At 41.2% G+C, this 15,033-nt stretch overlaps 1 protein-coding gene across 1 annotated transcript in view; it reads right to left on the reverse strand.

The window, feature by feature from the left end:
- Nucleotides 1-889: 889 nt before the first annotated feature.
- bcas3 (BCAS3 microtubule associated cell migration factor) overlaps nt 890-15,033 on the reverse strand; it is a 351,373-nt gene continuing 337,229 nt past the window's right edge. The window contains exon 24 of the mRNA XM_074640019.1: nt 890-2,458. Coding sequence (XP_074496120.1) covers nt 2,310-2,458 — 149 coding nt within the window. The 3' untranslated portion in view covers nt 890-2,309. The remainder of the gene's footprint in view (nt 2,459-15,033) is intronic.

Raw genomic sequence — 15,033 nt, forward strand, 5'->3', positions numbered from 1 at the left:
TATAGTGTATCCTTGTTATTGTTATTTATCACATATTTTTTTTTTTTAAAGTTTCAAAAGTGGCCCTGATGATCAAAGAAAAGATTTATAATGTGTAATATTGTGAATATTAAACATTGTAAAGTGTTTGTTAAAACATGTTGGAATCAAATAAAAAATGTTTCAAATAAAAAACAACGTGAGTTTTTCCTCTTGTACTTTTTGCATAATGCTTTCCTCTGGATGAAGTGGCAGAGACGCATCCTGCCAGCTGGAGCTTATTTCTACTTTATTCATAAGGGAGCCTTGCATATAAACCTAAATAAACACATTTTGTAATGGTTCCTTTTTTTATGTATTCTGTTGTCCAACTCATAGAGTAACAGATATTATTTTCAAATACATGCGACTGGAAATACAAGCATACTGTTTTCAATTTAAAAATGTTTCAGGCATTTAAGTTGTAATAAGTTATTCATGTGCAAACGTTTCTCTTCAAGTTTGGATACGTTCCACTGTAGTTGGGCAAGGACCCCTTTTTTAATTTTATGGCTATGAACACATCGATGAGATGAAATAAAGCATACAAGGAATAATTCACTTCTAATTTAATTTAATTTGAATTAGTTACTACTTCTTTTTTTTTCTCCAAATCTCAGAGTTTTAGGATTTGAAGTTTTGTGCTGATTAGCAGAGAAACAAACATGGCCTCTCGTCTCTCTCTCTCTCTCTCTCTCTCTCTCTCAGAACAAAGAGCCAGAGTCGCCCATAAAAGTCCCTTTAACAGCACTTTACTGCCTGTTAAAAAATATGGTACTAATTACCAGTGGTACTATGTGCTGATGGTCACCGCCGTGGTTGAAATCTGAACGGCACAATTAGAAGCAATCAGAGTGAGAAAAAAAGACAGTTTCATTTCCTTGAGTTTTTACTATGTTTTTTTCTTGCATGAATGCTGGGAAAAGGAGTTTTACAAATCAAGAGAACAACAAGCATTTGCTCTGAATTAAAACAAGTATTGCAGAAGCATGCCCTCAGTCAGTGACAGAGCAACGACATGCAGCCGGTCCAACAACACGTAGACCTTTTTATCAGATTGTACTTAACTATTATCATTTAATATCTTCTCTAATGTGACTATATTAATAGTGCGTTTCAGTTTTCACCAAGACAAACATTCTGCTTAGGACAAACTAACAGGCAAAGTGTGTTTAATAAAGGAATTTCTGATTATCAAAGTCATTCTTCTTTGCTACGGGCAAAGCTAGTACATTTAAGGAAAATACTTTTTTTTATTTATAGATCTATAACTACAGAGGCAAGAAAAAGATTTTGGTCAAAAGTTGCTAATGTACAACATACAGCACAAGGCTCTATTACTCCGCTCAATTAAAATTTACTATCTGGAAAGGCCGAGTGGGGAATATATCTAAATTATTTCAGAAATGTCTCAATTATGCTGTAAAGATCTAAATTACTTCAGCGACGTAGTAATAGTGTCATCTCATTACTGCATCTTTTGTCAAATGTAATTACATGATAATCAAAGGCATGAGAGGACCAAATTTAATCAAAAACATTTAGTGAGAGAACATGAGAGCAGCAACACACACACACACACACACACACACACGGAGGGGAAAAGGAGCTGCTACACGTCACTGACTGGAATAAACATTTTTCCTTTGTCGGCGCTCCCTTTCTCATGGCTCATTCAGACAATAGGCACACCGTAAAACTTCCAACACACACAAAGAATGAATGATGGCGGCCGGGCTGAAGAAACGGGAGAGGAGAGGACGGCTGTCTCCAACAACGTCGGTGTCAACTGGCTTCTGATTTAACACAACAACAAGGTTAAAAGCAGGGTTAGACACATGTGTTGGGCTGATACTGGTCTGTTATTAAAAATCTGATATTGAAAATAAAGGAAGTTCCTCTCAGACCACAGCTGTATCAAAATACTCTGTGATGAAACTACTCTATCTGCACTTTCATTTTTCTGCATTGTAGGTTTTGTTTAATTGCTCGGCAACACTTAAAATAGCTGGTAAGTTTAAAAGAAATTAGCTTTCAAGAGTCTATACAATGAATTCGTCTCAGTGTTTTCACTCAGAAAATGATACAATTTGAACACTAAATAATTTGCATTAAATTTTCTGTATGTTCACTGCTGGGATCACAGCTGTATGAGAAGAGAAAACACACTGTACAGAGAAACACAAAATCCTAGTTTGTGTGCCAGTGTCACGCTGTGTGGACAGATACAGTATGTGGGGAGATGGGTGGGCTGGACGGTGGTGGTTTCTTCCTGCAGGAGAGGTGGGACTCTAGGGGAAGTTGGTGGGGAAGAGGCTGAGCGGCTGGCTCTCGTTGGTGGGCAGGGGGGAGCGGTAGCCCTCGAAGTTGCGTGGGATGCTGCCGCTGGTGGAGCCCGAGCTGTTGCTGAGGGTCTCGATGCTGCCCTCCCTCTGCAGCTCTGCAGGGAGAGAGACACAGACGGACAGAGAGAGAGAGAGAGAGAGAGAGAATGTGGAGTTAGAGCCACCAGGTGATCTGTTTTAAACCACAAGAGCTATAAGCTATACAACACAACTGTGTGTGCCAAGTGTCCACATGCACAATTTATCTTCTGACACATACTCTGTATCCTTATCCTGACAAACCTAAAACCGCACCAAATTGATGCTGAATGCTCTCTCAGGTATTTCAGGTTTGCATATTCTTTGATCAGACACCTCCTGATTAAAGTCAGAATTAGTTGCATTATTTTATTTTGGCATGTTTCTTTTATGGCCGCTTGTTTTCAGACATCTTTAACACACTTTGAGCAGTTTAGCTTGTTTTGATAAATGATGGAAAATAGGGATTAGAAAAAAAAAGTTCCTCATAGTGAGTATCAAAAAAAGGGATACTACTTGCGTCATATTAAAGTATTAAAGAAGCAAAGAGGTTTTAAGTCTTTTCTTAAACTTGACCTGACACCCATCAAAAACATGTGCAGTCACGTGATCGGACGGGTTGTAAAAAACAAAACAAAAAAAGAAACAGGTCAACTTATTTGGAAAGGAAGGTGAATTGTAAAATCATTACCGAGACTCTCTCTTGCAAACACCCACCCCAGTGTAGTTGTGTTTATGTTCAATGTTGGATTATTATCAACACATACACTGTTATCATAACTGATAGAAATGATGGTCAAAACTATGAAAATAAGATCCAAGTTATAACAAACCCAAATGATCCTTTAACCCACTGTTTCAGCAGCATACATAAACATATGAAAGCAATTTCAAATGTATCATTACAAAATTGAACAGGCAGTAGGAATAAAAAAGGAGATCCCTTCTTATTGCTTTACCCTGAATTACTCATCAGACCACTATGAACCTGCATCTGTGTTATAAGCAGAGGAAGTCCACATCTGTGGGATTAACCCGCAGCATCAGCGGACATCAGTTATTCTGGGACGCAACCAAACTTCTCCCAACATTCTCGGTGTCTGACATGCTCACACTGCTCCACATGCGGCCCTTCAACATCCCTCGCTGTGGACTGACCGAGTTGCTCTGCAGAGGATCTCCCCATAAGGAACCTATTACTGTTATTACATGCTGTAAACCATATCCGTCGATATACGGACAGAATGGCGTGCGCGGAAGTGGCAGCACAGTATTAAGACTGTGATGCATGTAGTGCATTGTGACGTCCATCAGCTGTCTAGCTGTATTTGATCTGCTGCTGCTGCCCGGCTGCTCTGCTGACAGTGGTCGACGCCCTGTGAATGTGCGGCAGTGACATCCGTGACTGTCATCAACAAATTGAGAGCGGGACATGATAATGCACGTACATGAGAACAAAAGTGCACATGGTTACTGCTACATGGATCATGCTTCTCTGGCTGTTTCTTTCATACTTGTACAAATTCACTTTTTTGTCTTTCTGCTTTGAACCTGTCTCCCGAGTTGCTTCAACCAATCTGCTTGTTTGACGTGCACATCTGCATGACGGCGCACATATTGCGTAGCATTGCATCAGAAGTAGGTAATGTATGGTAGCCTGGAAGTGCTGATCCAGGGAGTGAACATGATCAAATTGCTAGGAAATCCTGATGCCTCAACAAAGACCAACCTGTGATGACGTGTGTCAAGACCCTGCCACTGTATGAGCAACCCTGTCTTCTACAAAACTGGATGGTAAATGGTAAATGGACTTGGGTTTGTATAGCACTTTTCTAGTCTTCTGATCACTCAAAGCGCTTCACACTACATGTCAGCATTCACCCATTCACACACACATTCATACACTGATGGCAGAGGCTGCCACACAGACCTCCTCCCTGCGTGGACTTCCGCAGACTGTGATTATAAGTCAAAAACAAATGTAATCCGGGAGAAAAAACATTGCAATTGACAATGCAGTTTCGTTGTATGGGAACGTAATTTTTTTTTAGGAGACCAGGCTGGTATGGGCTTGCATAGATCAGGTGTACATGTGTAGTACACTGTTAGCACTGCATTAAGAAAGTCAAGGGGCTGTGTTGGTAGAAATACACCCTTCACGTTACAAAGTAAACCACAATTTTATAGATTTATACCTTGCGTTGCTAAAACGGTGACAGTAAGAAAATAAAATTTGGCACTGCAAAAAGTTCTACTTTCTCTCCTTTAGTATGCAGATTAAATTGCCCCCCCCAAAAAAAAACAGTGAAGAAAAAATCAGAAGGTTGTTATTGTAAAACACATCAGAATGCAAAAAATAAAATAAAATATTTTGTAATGCCTGCGTTTTATTTTTCAGTGGAGCTTTTTTCAGTACCAATGTTTCCTTTTTCAATACTGCCACTGTTCTAGCTCCATATTAGTCCCAAAAATCAATAATACATACTGACATGACGGCCTGCACTGACATTACAAAACCAGTGTAAATACAGAACAAAAATAAAAACTGACATGCTCACTGTAGCCGTAATCTGCGGTGACCTGCTGTTTCTCTCTGGTATCAGTTTAAAACAGTTTCCACTGCCGGAGTTTTTACTGCGCCAGAATATCATGCTATGAATTCTTTCTGCTGTTCGAGATGATGTCGCGCTGCACACTGCTGCCTGTCAAAACTAACTGCAGAACAAATCAGTGACCTTGAGATGAACAGGAGGTCTAATTAGCTTAAGAGTCTTTTTCAAATACATACTGTACTGACATAAAACCGCAGCGTGTGTTTAATGCGTCCTGCAGATGTTCAAAGGCCAATATGGATACTGTCTTTGTCACGGAGGGCATGCAGGAAGTGGGAGCTTCTTACTTTAGCCAAGGGAAACCTAATACAAACCACACTGTTATTATCCCGGCTAACACGCAATGTGCCACACTGCGGTGTTATCCCAGCCCGCTGCCTGCCCTCCCAACCCCCCCTCCTGTTTAATTCCCCAGCACTACACAGGGGCAGACATGGTGCAGTAATCCCAGACAGGGGTGAGGACTGCTGGTTCGCACTGCTCCGGGTTCAGATAATGTGTGGTATTTATAAGGCCACTTATACTGGTACTTTATTGGATGATGTTGCTAAAAGTTGCAAATAATATTTTTTTGAATGTGTCCAGATTAAAAACCTATATAAGAGCATTACTATTTTGACTCTACAGCTCTCATGTGTCTCCACTGAAACCCAGGATAATACTGTTACAACATATTAGCAACTGCAATAGCAACTATTATAATAAAGTGTCACACCTATTATATTGGCTGTATATCTGGACATACTTTGCATGAGCTGAATAATACCAGAAAGGTAGACTTCTGTAAGTCTCTTGTGCAATGTACTTGAGGTGATTTTGCACTTTAAAAAAACACAATTTCTGCACTCATGTAGAGTATCGCAGCACACACCACAGTGCCGAGGTTTATCTGTAAGAATATGGGTCATCTGTAATGATATCGTTTTTCCAGCCACAGCTCCGGGCAAGCAGAGACAAGTGCTTGAGCCACTGAGACTGAGCCTCACCTCTCCTTCACAGCCCTGCACCGCTCCTGTTCTCCAACTCCTCGTCTCAATGCCATGTGACACCCAGGGGTCCTTCGAGACGACTCTGGGGATCTCTAGAAAAACGCTGCTACGCTTCTTTTTACCCATTACTAACTCCTAAGCTTCATTCTTCCGAACAATCGGTGAAATGTGATTCATTTCCTCCCTGTTAACTCTTTTCCTTATATCACAGCTTCCTTGCTTCCTACCACACTGACCGTAACTGCCAGCCACTTGCCCTCCCAGCTAGCCTTTTAGCCAGCTAGATTTGCACTGTTGCTGTGTTATTGTAGGCGCTATAAGCTGCTGAACACCCCCAGTAAAGCCCTAAAGGCCCTTTCTAGTGCTGCCTAATCCGCCTCATTGTGTGACGCCTACCAGCCATTCAACAAGTCTTAACCTCTCACGCCCCCGACACAATCCCCCAGCACTCTAATGTTGGGGATCTTTTCCTCTGGGGCTGATGTCACTAGGTAAAGTAATATGGTTATTTACAAGGTGGTTTTGTCCGACGTGATGTGTAGATAATGCTGTTCTGGAGGGAGGCCAATGAAGAAATGGAAACTACTGTAGGGTTTCACTGATATGGGCTTTGAAAGGACGGCTGATCTGAGCCGGCTGATGAATATTTTGCGCTAATATATATGGTGACTTATCTTTAAACATGTAATTTTTCAATACCAACAACGATATGTATTTGAAATTTGAAAGCTGGTAGCAGCACCTTAACTGTGACCATTTGGATATAGTATGCAATGTTTTCTCCAGAGCTTTATTCTTTAGCTTTAAACCTCACAAATAGCATTTTGACCATTATAGGTCATTAAAATAAAAATGTTCTTGACCAAGAAAGCTTATCGTCACGTGTGTAGTCTATTATCTTGGAAGTCATTCTGTTGTTGGTGCTGACTCTGTTCGGCCGCTGGGACTGGAGCGGTGTTCTGGGACAACACCGGTGGCCAGACTTCAAAAGAAAGTGCAAGTCGACCCAAGATAGAGAGTCAAAAAAGCTATCAGTAAAAACAGCACCGGATGCCACAGCTGGAGATAACAGAGGAGGTTTTTCAGGGCACAGTTGGATGGGAGTCGGGGGCGGGGGGTCTCAGCAGAGTTGAACAAGGAGGAAAATTTAGCTGTTTTTGGAGTTGCATCCTCGCACAATCCGACAGAGACACATATAACAACACAGAGGCAAGTTAATACCTCATCAGCCAATCGGACGTACAGAGGAAATGATCAGAAATGGTGCAGTCTGCACCCTCGGCTGTGAACAGGCCTTAATCCTCTTATACTGTTACACAAACACACACACACACACACACACAAACACACACACACACACACACACATACACACACACACATACACACACACACACACACTCACACACACTCCAGCATACACACTTTCATTTTCAGACAAACACACAGGCTGAATCTAGTCTCAAATGCAAACAAATACTAGTTATAACTGAAAAATGTTATCTGGTAACACGGCATGATCACTACAACTAAAATTGTTTTTGTTTTTTTTAGGTAAATGCTAATCTGAATTAGTTTATGTTTGTGTTTTATTTGCAAAGTTTTTGCAATCCTTACAATTGATTGGACTGGGTTTGGGGTAGGTCTAAGGGTCAGGTCCAAGTTAGCACAGAGTTAGGACTCTCTTAGTACAGTAGGTCAGAGGGGAACCAGGAAATCAGTCTGTAAATTGTGATTCAATGGACAGTTTGGGTTATAATGTTACTATGGAGAAACCCCAGATTATTAACTTGATGTTATTGTTTATGATAGAGATAATAGCCAAAACTAGAAATAAATGAGGCCCACGTTGTATGAAACTGGAATCTCCCTTTAACTCTAGAGTCCTAACCCCAACCTAGTCCAATCAACTAAGACACATTGAAAACAACCTATATTATCATTTAACATTCAACTTAGGCGACACCTGTAGATTCTGTGTTTTTTCACATTAAACTCTGTGAAATTACAGTTGAGTTCGACCAAAGCACATTTGGTGATTGTTGGAAAGAGTAACGACGATGGTTTAGGTGAGTTTTATTTTGTTTCTGTCCAGTTTGAATGTTTTACGATGCTCCGCTACGTACAGCTGATCTCAACATAAACAAAAATACAAGTGGATGATGGCGCAAGCTGAACGGAGAGGGGGGGCAATCGTACTCTGGCACCTTGGCGGAGGTCTGCGTTCTCCGAGTGCCATTCTAGTGTCTTATAGCAGACCGTTGCTATGGTCGCAGGTCTGATGTAGGACTCTGTCGGACCGTTTTTGTGTAAAATTATTGATTTCTTCAGTAAGTAGCCGTGTAATAAGCGGGATAATGTACAGCTAGCGGGTCATTGTTGCGAAAAAATCTCCTTCAGGGTGATGAGAGACCCCTGTCGGGGATTCTTTCACAACAATGACCGGCTCGCTGTACATTATCCCTTACTTGGAATACAACAATCTGCCTAAACCTTAGACCGGCCCTTACTGTAATCTATACTTTAGTCTAATTCTACTGTTGACCCTAACCCCATGCCAACTCTAGTCTAGTAGTGAGGTCTAGTAGTGAGACCAACACATTTGTTTTGTCTTTCTTTATGTTAAATGTGGCTCACATAAGTGCAGATATATAAGAACACAAACACACAGAGCTACGTATACAGAGCTACGTATACAGAGCTACATATACAGAGCTGCATATACAGAGCACGTCCTGACTGGCAGTGTGTTGGTGTGTGTCATGTGCATGTTGTGGTGAGACGAGACTCACCACTGAGAAGAAGGGATCAAAGAGAATACAAAGGAGCTCTTAATCAGAGGGTCTGTGCCAGCCAGGCTGGGTAGAGTTCCATCCATCCATCCGTCTATCCATCCATCCATCCATCCTCCCTCTCTCTCTCTCTCTCTCTCTCTGAGAGGCTGGGATGGGGGCAGTAACCCATAGCGATAGTATACTTATCCCAGCTGATTGTTTTTGTGTTTTAACTTTAATCTCACCGTTGGCCCCAGCTGGCTCTGATTAGTGCTCTCACGTCACATTCCAGCCCCCAACAGTCTCATACACACACACTTACACTTACACAGAAGTGCATGTACACACACTTGCCCATGTGAAAAACGCTTCACATGCATATTGGTGTTGGAGGGAATTTGGCTGCTACCAGTATTTTTTTTTAAAATGAACTAAGATTTAGTCACTGCTATCATGTCAGATGTCAAATTAAAGAAATATAAATAAAACCAAAAAATTATATGATATTACTTTGGATATTTTTCCTTCCAGGCATATATGGGGAGCAATTTGGGTTGCAGCATGTTTCATAGTGACACTTCATCGTGTGAACAGTAGGAGCTGGGGGGAAGAAGTAGCAACGCTACGATAAATGGCTGACCCGCGCTGCCATTTGAGCTACAGCTGCCAAAAAGATGGCTGAAAGAATATTTAATGTTTTCCTCCGGCTGTTATCTTTTGCCAATTTATAAAAGCCTAGGAAAAATGCACTTTTGTACTTGGCTAGCAGATGCAATTACTACTGATGGCACATTGGTGGGAATTAAAAAAATGTAATTACATAATGCAAAGTGGGTTATAAATATCAGGTGCCACTTTGTGGCCTGGACTTCCTTTTTGTTTGCCCTGGATTTGCCTTTTCTTTATGACTTTCTAGCAGAATGCTTGGTGATTGCATACCAACTCCACTAGCATTTCTAAGTGTGTTGACAATTTGTAACATAGGATTGTCTCGACCTGCAGTGATGATTTACTCTTCTACTCATGGCAATGACAGGTCTAAATGTGGAAATAATATTTTAATCCGGAGTGATGATGTTTTCCGTGTTTTATGGTTTCTAGCGAGGATCTTAGAAACGCTAAGGTCATGAGTCCACTTCCTCAGGTCATTAAACGCCCAAATTTCCAAAAATATTACCAAGGACATGACTTGGGTATTCCTGCCGATGATGTAATGGGATGCTGTATAAAGTATGTATATAATGAATATGATGTACTGAATTTCTGTATCTGTGTTGTTTGACATTCACTAACATGAACAAACTGTACATGCTGCATTTACATATGTTTTTCCTCATTTAGGTGAGACGCACACCACCGAATACCAAGAGCTGCCAATTTTAGCTCAATCTCTCATGGTGTCCGAAGATGAGGCAGTTATGACCGCTGAGTTTCTACCTCAACAGGAATTAATGATAAACCCAATGGGTATGCTGTAGAAATTAGCATGGTCAAGTCTGTGAAGGGCTCTGGGAGAAATAAACTCCAAGAACAATTTCTCAAATGTCTTGAGGTTTTCAAAAAGGCTACAACTTTCAGAATATATCCAAACACAAATGTCAATCAATCAATAACACTGGCATGTTATAACTTAAGATACCGAGTTCAACTACATTAATAATATATGTAAAAATACCATTAATAATAAGGACTTACAGATGTTTTACACATGAAAGCATGTCGGCATCACTATGTGAGCTCTTACTCTTGCAAAATCCTTAGAAAGCTGGCCAGTTGGACGACTGAGTCCACATTAGTGGGAAAGCTCATTAACATCCACCGGAGATCATCCTGATGGACTGTGAAAAGCCAGGCTTAACACACCCTCCTGTGTAAAGGACAGCACACATTAATGCGGCTGGAGACACACACACCATACGGTATGTCAGGATAGATGGCATGTGCAGCATTCAAATGGAGCCAAGTGCTGGATGTTGAAACCTCTTTCATTTTATGCACTGCTCAAACACTCGGGACTAGCCTGGATCAAGCTCAATGAATTGCTCATTTTTGTGTATTCATTCATATTTGCAAGTTAAGACTAAAGGCACTGGTGTTAAGGTTTGTTAGTGCTGCAGTCCTGAATTCATGATGATCGTCTTGTCTGCATCTTTCCAGACTAAGCACTGAGGCAAAGAGATGCTTTTAAGCACCTTTACAAACACACTAACAGTGTCCAGCTCACACACTGGCAAGTCCGCTGAGAATGCCGGCCTCATGCTTGAACTCCACAGGGTAAACCATACCAAGCAGTTAGTCCCATGAATCATGATACTCAACAGGTTGCGTGATTAAGAAACAAATGAAAAAGAAAGTCAGTGATTCATGGGGCTAATTCAGGCCCTTGAGCGGGGACTTTCTCTTCGTCTTCTCTGGCCGTATATATTCTAAGCTACACCAGCTCCATACACACAGCTCACCGCAACTTTCCCAGCGGCTGCTCATTAGAGTGTGTTATAAGGGGTGCCAACAACAGGCCGGGACACTCCTGACACTCTATGTGGGCCGCTTTGAATTAGGCCTCTAATGAAAACCTAGTGCTGACCCAGGATTTGACTGGCTACTTACCCAGAGCAGACTGACAGCCGCCTCACCACTGGACACTGTATGGAACTGCTTTTACAGGCCGACTGCTACTCATGGGCCAAAAGAGAGCAACATCAGACCCAGACTGGTATATCAAATGAGTAACTTCAACAGCAAATATGGAAAATAATTGCATGTTCAGCCATACATACCTACCTACCTACCTACCTACCTACCTGTCTGCCTGCATGCACTCATTGCACGTCACCAGAGTCTTCCACAAGCTGCTAGCTTGACAGCTGTGAGTACTACCAATAGCCATGTTCATTGTTTACGTTCATAATGATAATTTTGGGGGAGTCGCTTTGGAGGGAGGCCTGTCAGTGTTGCCAACTTGGCAACTTTCGCTCTAGATCGCTCTAGGTTCCGCCTCTTTTTTACCTGCGTGCAATCAAAGCCTGCTCAAATGGGATTGGTCAATACTACTCAGACTACAAACAAACTAAAAACAGAAACCAGAAAGCTTCCGGCCAAAATCTTGTCCCATTGCCATACAGAAGACCCCAGAGACGGGGAAAGTGTATACCAAGTAGTACTAGAGCAACTTAGTAAGACTCTTTATGCTGGTTTTCAAGCAGTAGCTACCTCTGTTATCTCTGTTGATGCAGGGGGAGGTTTGTGGAAATCCGGTCTCTTTTCTTACATGTATCAAAAAAAGTGCTTGATGCTCACATAAGCACTTTTCAAAAGACAGTGCATCAACAGTAAGCACATTCAAATTGTTCTACTTGTGTAAGCACTTCATGAGCAAACTGCCTATGGTTGAGAACAGATCCCACTCTGAAGACTACAGGAATATCCTATCCTGAACACACACGCACACAAACATGTACACACACACTCACATACATATGGTTTGATGTTGTTTGACAAGCATCTTGGGAGACCCCTGTCAATGGTTTTGGACAGGAGGGCTGGTCTCAGCTGAAAGAGGTTGCTGGTGTTGGTGTCCGCTGAGGAAACTGACGGACATGACAGTGTCAGGAGGCTGTCGCTCATCATCATATCACATACCTGACCAGCCCCACAACCACGCCAAGATAAAGGCCTGATAACGCTGCAGCTGATCAGTGTGTGTGTGAGTGTGTGTGTGAGATGTGGTCAATGTTAGCACTGAACAGTGGTAACTAGACTCAACGCCTTACGGTTGTATGCCTCCGCCACTCAGTCAAGTTACAGTTTACATTCATGTCTGTCCAAAATGTCATCACTTCATTATTTTATCCTGTTAGACATTTGTGTAAAATTGTCATAATTAGCATATGTATTCTTTAGTTATGGCCAAAAACGTGTTTAGTGAGGTCATAGTGAACTTGACCTTTGACCAACAAATTCTAATCTTATTTATGTTTTTTTATGGAAATATTGCGATCATTGTTAAAAGAAACCAACATTGATTGCCGGTAAGAAATGGGAAACAAACAGCGGTGTCCTGTGTTAAAGTCCGATGCTTTTTTCAACTGAAACAGCCGATGCTGTGTTTTTTTCTTGCGAGGACAGTCAGACAGGAATACCAGCAAATGTTACAATCAAGTCAAGCCAAGGATCCTGTGACATTACCTGAATTTCTTCTATATAAATAATGTCAATAGGGTCAGGCTGGATGTTGGCAATAAATTAAAATAGTCATTAAAAAGATTATTTTCAAACATTTTGAAATTGGATTTCATCCTCTCACCAATGCCTACAGCAACATGTGCAAACCAACGCCGCCCTTTGTGTTATTTTAATGCTGTTTTTGGTCTGGAAAAGTCATGTTGAAGGTTTTGATGCAGGATACGCCACTGTCCTATTTCCACATAAGTCTCTGGAAATGCATTCCACATTTCTTCCCCGGTTTGGCACATCCAAGCTACTGCACTTTGACTCCAGATCTCAAATGACACAATATGGATGGTGTGTGTTGGACTTATGGCCGCAGGAGGCTTTTTGCCCCTATTCATGATGTTGATGCACCTTCCCCATCATGCTGTCTTCTAACCTGGCTGTGCACATCAGGCCATAAATCTGACATTAGCTGGGCATCTTTTCTGATGTCTGATATTCATTCTCCAATACTCTAGAAATGATATAAACATCTGTCTCTGCATCAGTCCCATCAGAGTCAGAAGACTGAATCGGATGCTGTTTTATAAAATGTTAATAGTGGCCTGGTTTTTCAGTCTAAATGTAGTCACTGTTGTAACACACAGACATCAAACACACACATTTACTTACAAACACACACCGGGGTCTCCGTGATGCTGTTCTTGGAGCAAGTGTGAAATCAGAACAGCGGCAAATGAAAGCAAACTTGTGTAGAACTGCAGAGCTGGTAAGAGGAGGAACACGGCTCCATTAAGCACAACACAAATGTACTATGGGTACTTGTGTACAGGTTAACCCTGAGAGACACACAAACACATGCTGTACACACACACACAGTCAGCGAAGGGTCAAATGGCAAAAGTTCAGTTGGTCCGTATAAGAGTCCTTTGAAAAGCTGCTTGTGGAAGAAAAGCTGCATACAAAGGAGCCTCCATTACATTTGGATTGCTTTATATACAGTAGAAAAGCTGTGTTCGAAGGGGAGAAATCTATCATGCTATAGGGTTTGAATAAACAACAGTTTGTTGTTGGGTACATGGGGTTTGACCTTTAAGAAGCATGATTTCCTTTATCTGCTTTCATGTTAAGCACACACACTTTCTTTGACCAGTTTAGATGCGGATCAAGAGAGCAGAGGTCGAAAGGTTTACATTAAAAAAAAACAACAACAGAAGAATGCACAGTCACACACAGTCAATACAGATTCTGGATTAGTCGTGTACACAAGGACAATGACTGAAAGTCCATACATAAGGGCTATTTTTATTTTTTTTATATAGGTTTGTAGCACCGGAGGCTGGTCTATAGAGGCACAATAGGTTGCTCCTTTTGAGAGGTAAGAGGGAGACCAAAATATAAAGAAAGAGTAATTGGTTGAAATAAACCATTACCAAATCTCAGTATCATTTATAAAATATTTTTCTCTCTTCTTGGGAAAAAAATCTATTATTTAGATTCTAATTAAAAAGATTCAAAAACGACATCAGCAGGGCAGGCAAGAAAGTGGTGGTTGGGGCAAGGGAGGACGGGCAGGTGTTGTCCTCCCTTGAGGCGGGACCTCTTCTATCAAATTCAATGTATTTCATGCTTGTCTGTGATTGACTACAATTAAAGCTGAGACAAATAATTACTTCTACAGCAAACATTCATGTCTAGGTATATTGTAACTAGCTCCACTATTACAAACCCTATTCATTAGTTAATGACCTAATGAAGAGAATCAGTTTGAATTGCATGCATGCTGCAATCCACTTCACCAAACCAAAGGCTCATGAGTGCTTTTAAACTTTCCTAACCTCTTAACAGGAAAACACAACATACACAAACCAATTAGAGGCTTGAAATAGCTACCAATGTACGTGTAGGAAGCTTTTGCTATCTTGTCTTCCTCTCATATTACTGTCAGTCTGCACTAGAAGATGATTGTGCTCATCATTAGGATGATTTCAGCTCATTTCCTAATTACTGAATTACACATCCTTGTATTGCTTTTGCTTGCATTTGAGTGACGTGGAGTTGGAAAGAGAGATGTCATTATCTCTATAGCATCAACATGAAGCAGATGC

Source organism: Sebastes fasciatus, chromosome 7, assembly GCF_043250625.1.
Source record: "Sebastes fasciatus isolate fSebFas1 chromosome 7, fSebFas1.pri, whole genome shotgun sequence".
In the NCBI taxonomy this organism is placed as follows: domain Eukaryota; kingdom Metazoa; phylum Chordata; class Actinopteri; order Perciformes; family Sebastidae; genus Sebastes; species Sebastes fasciatus.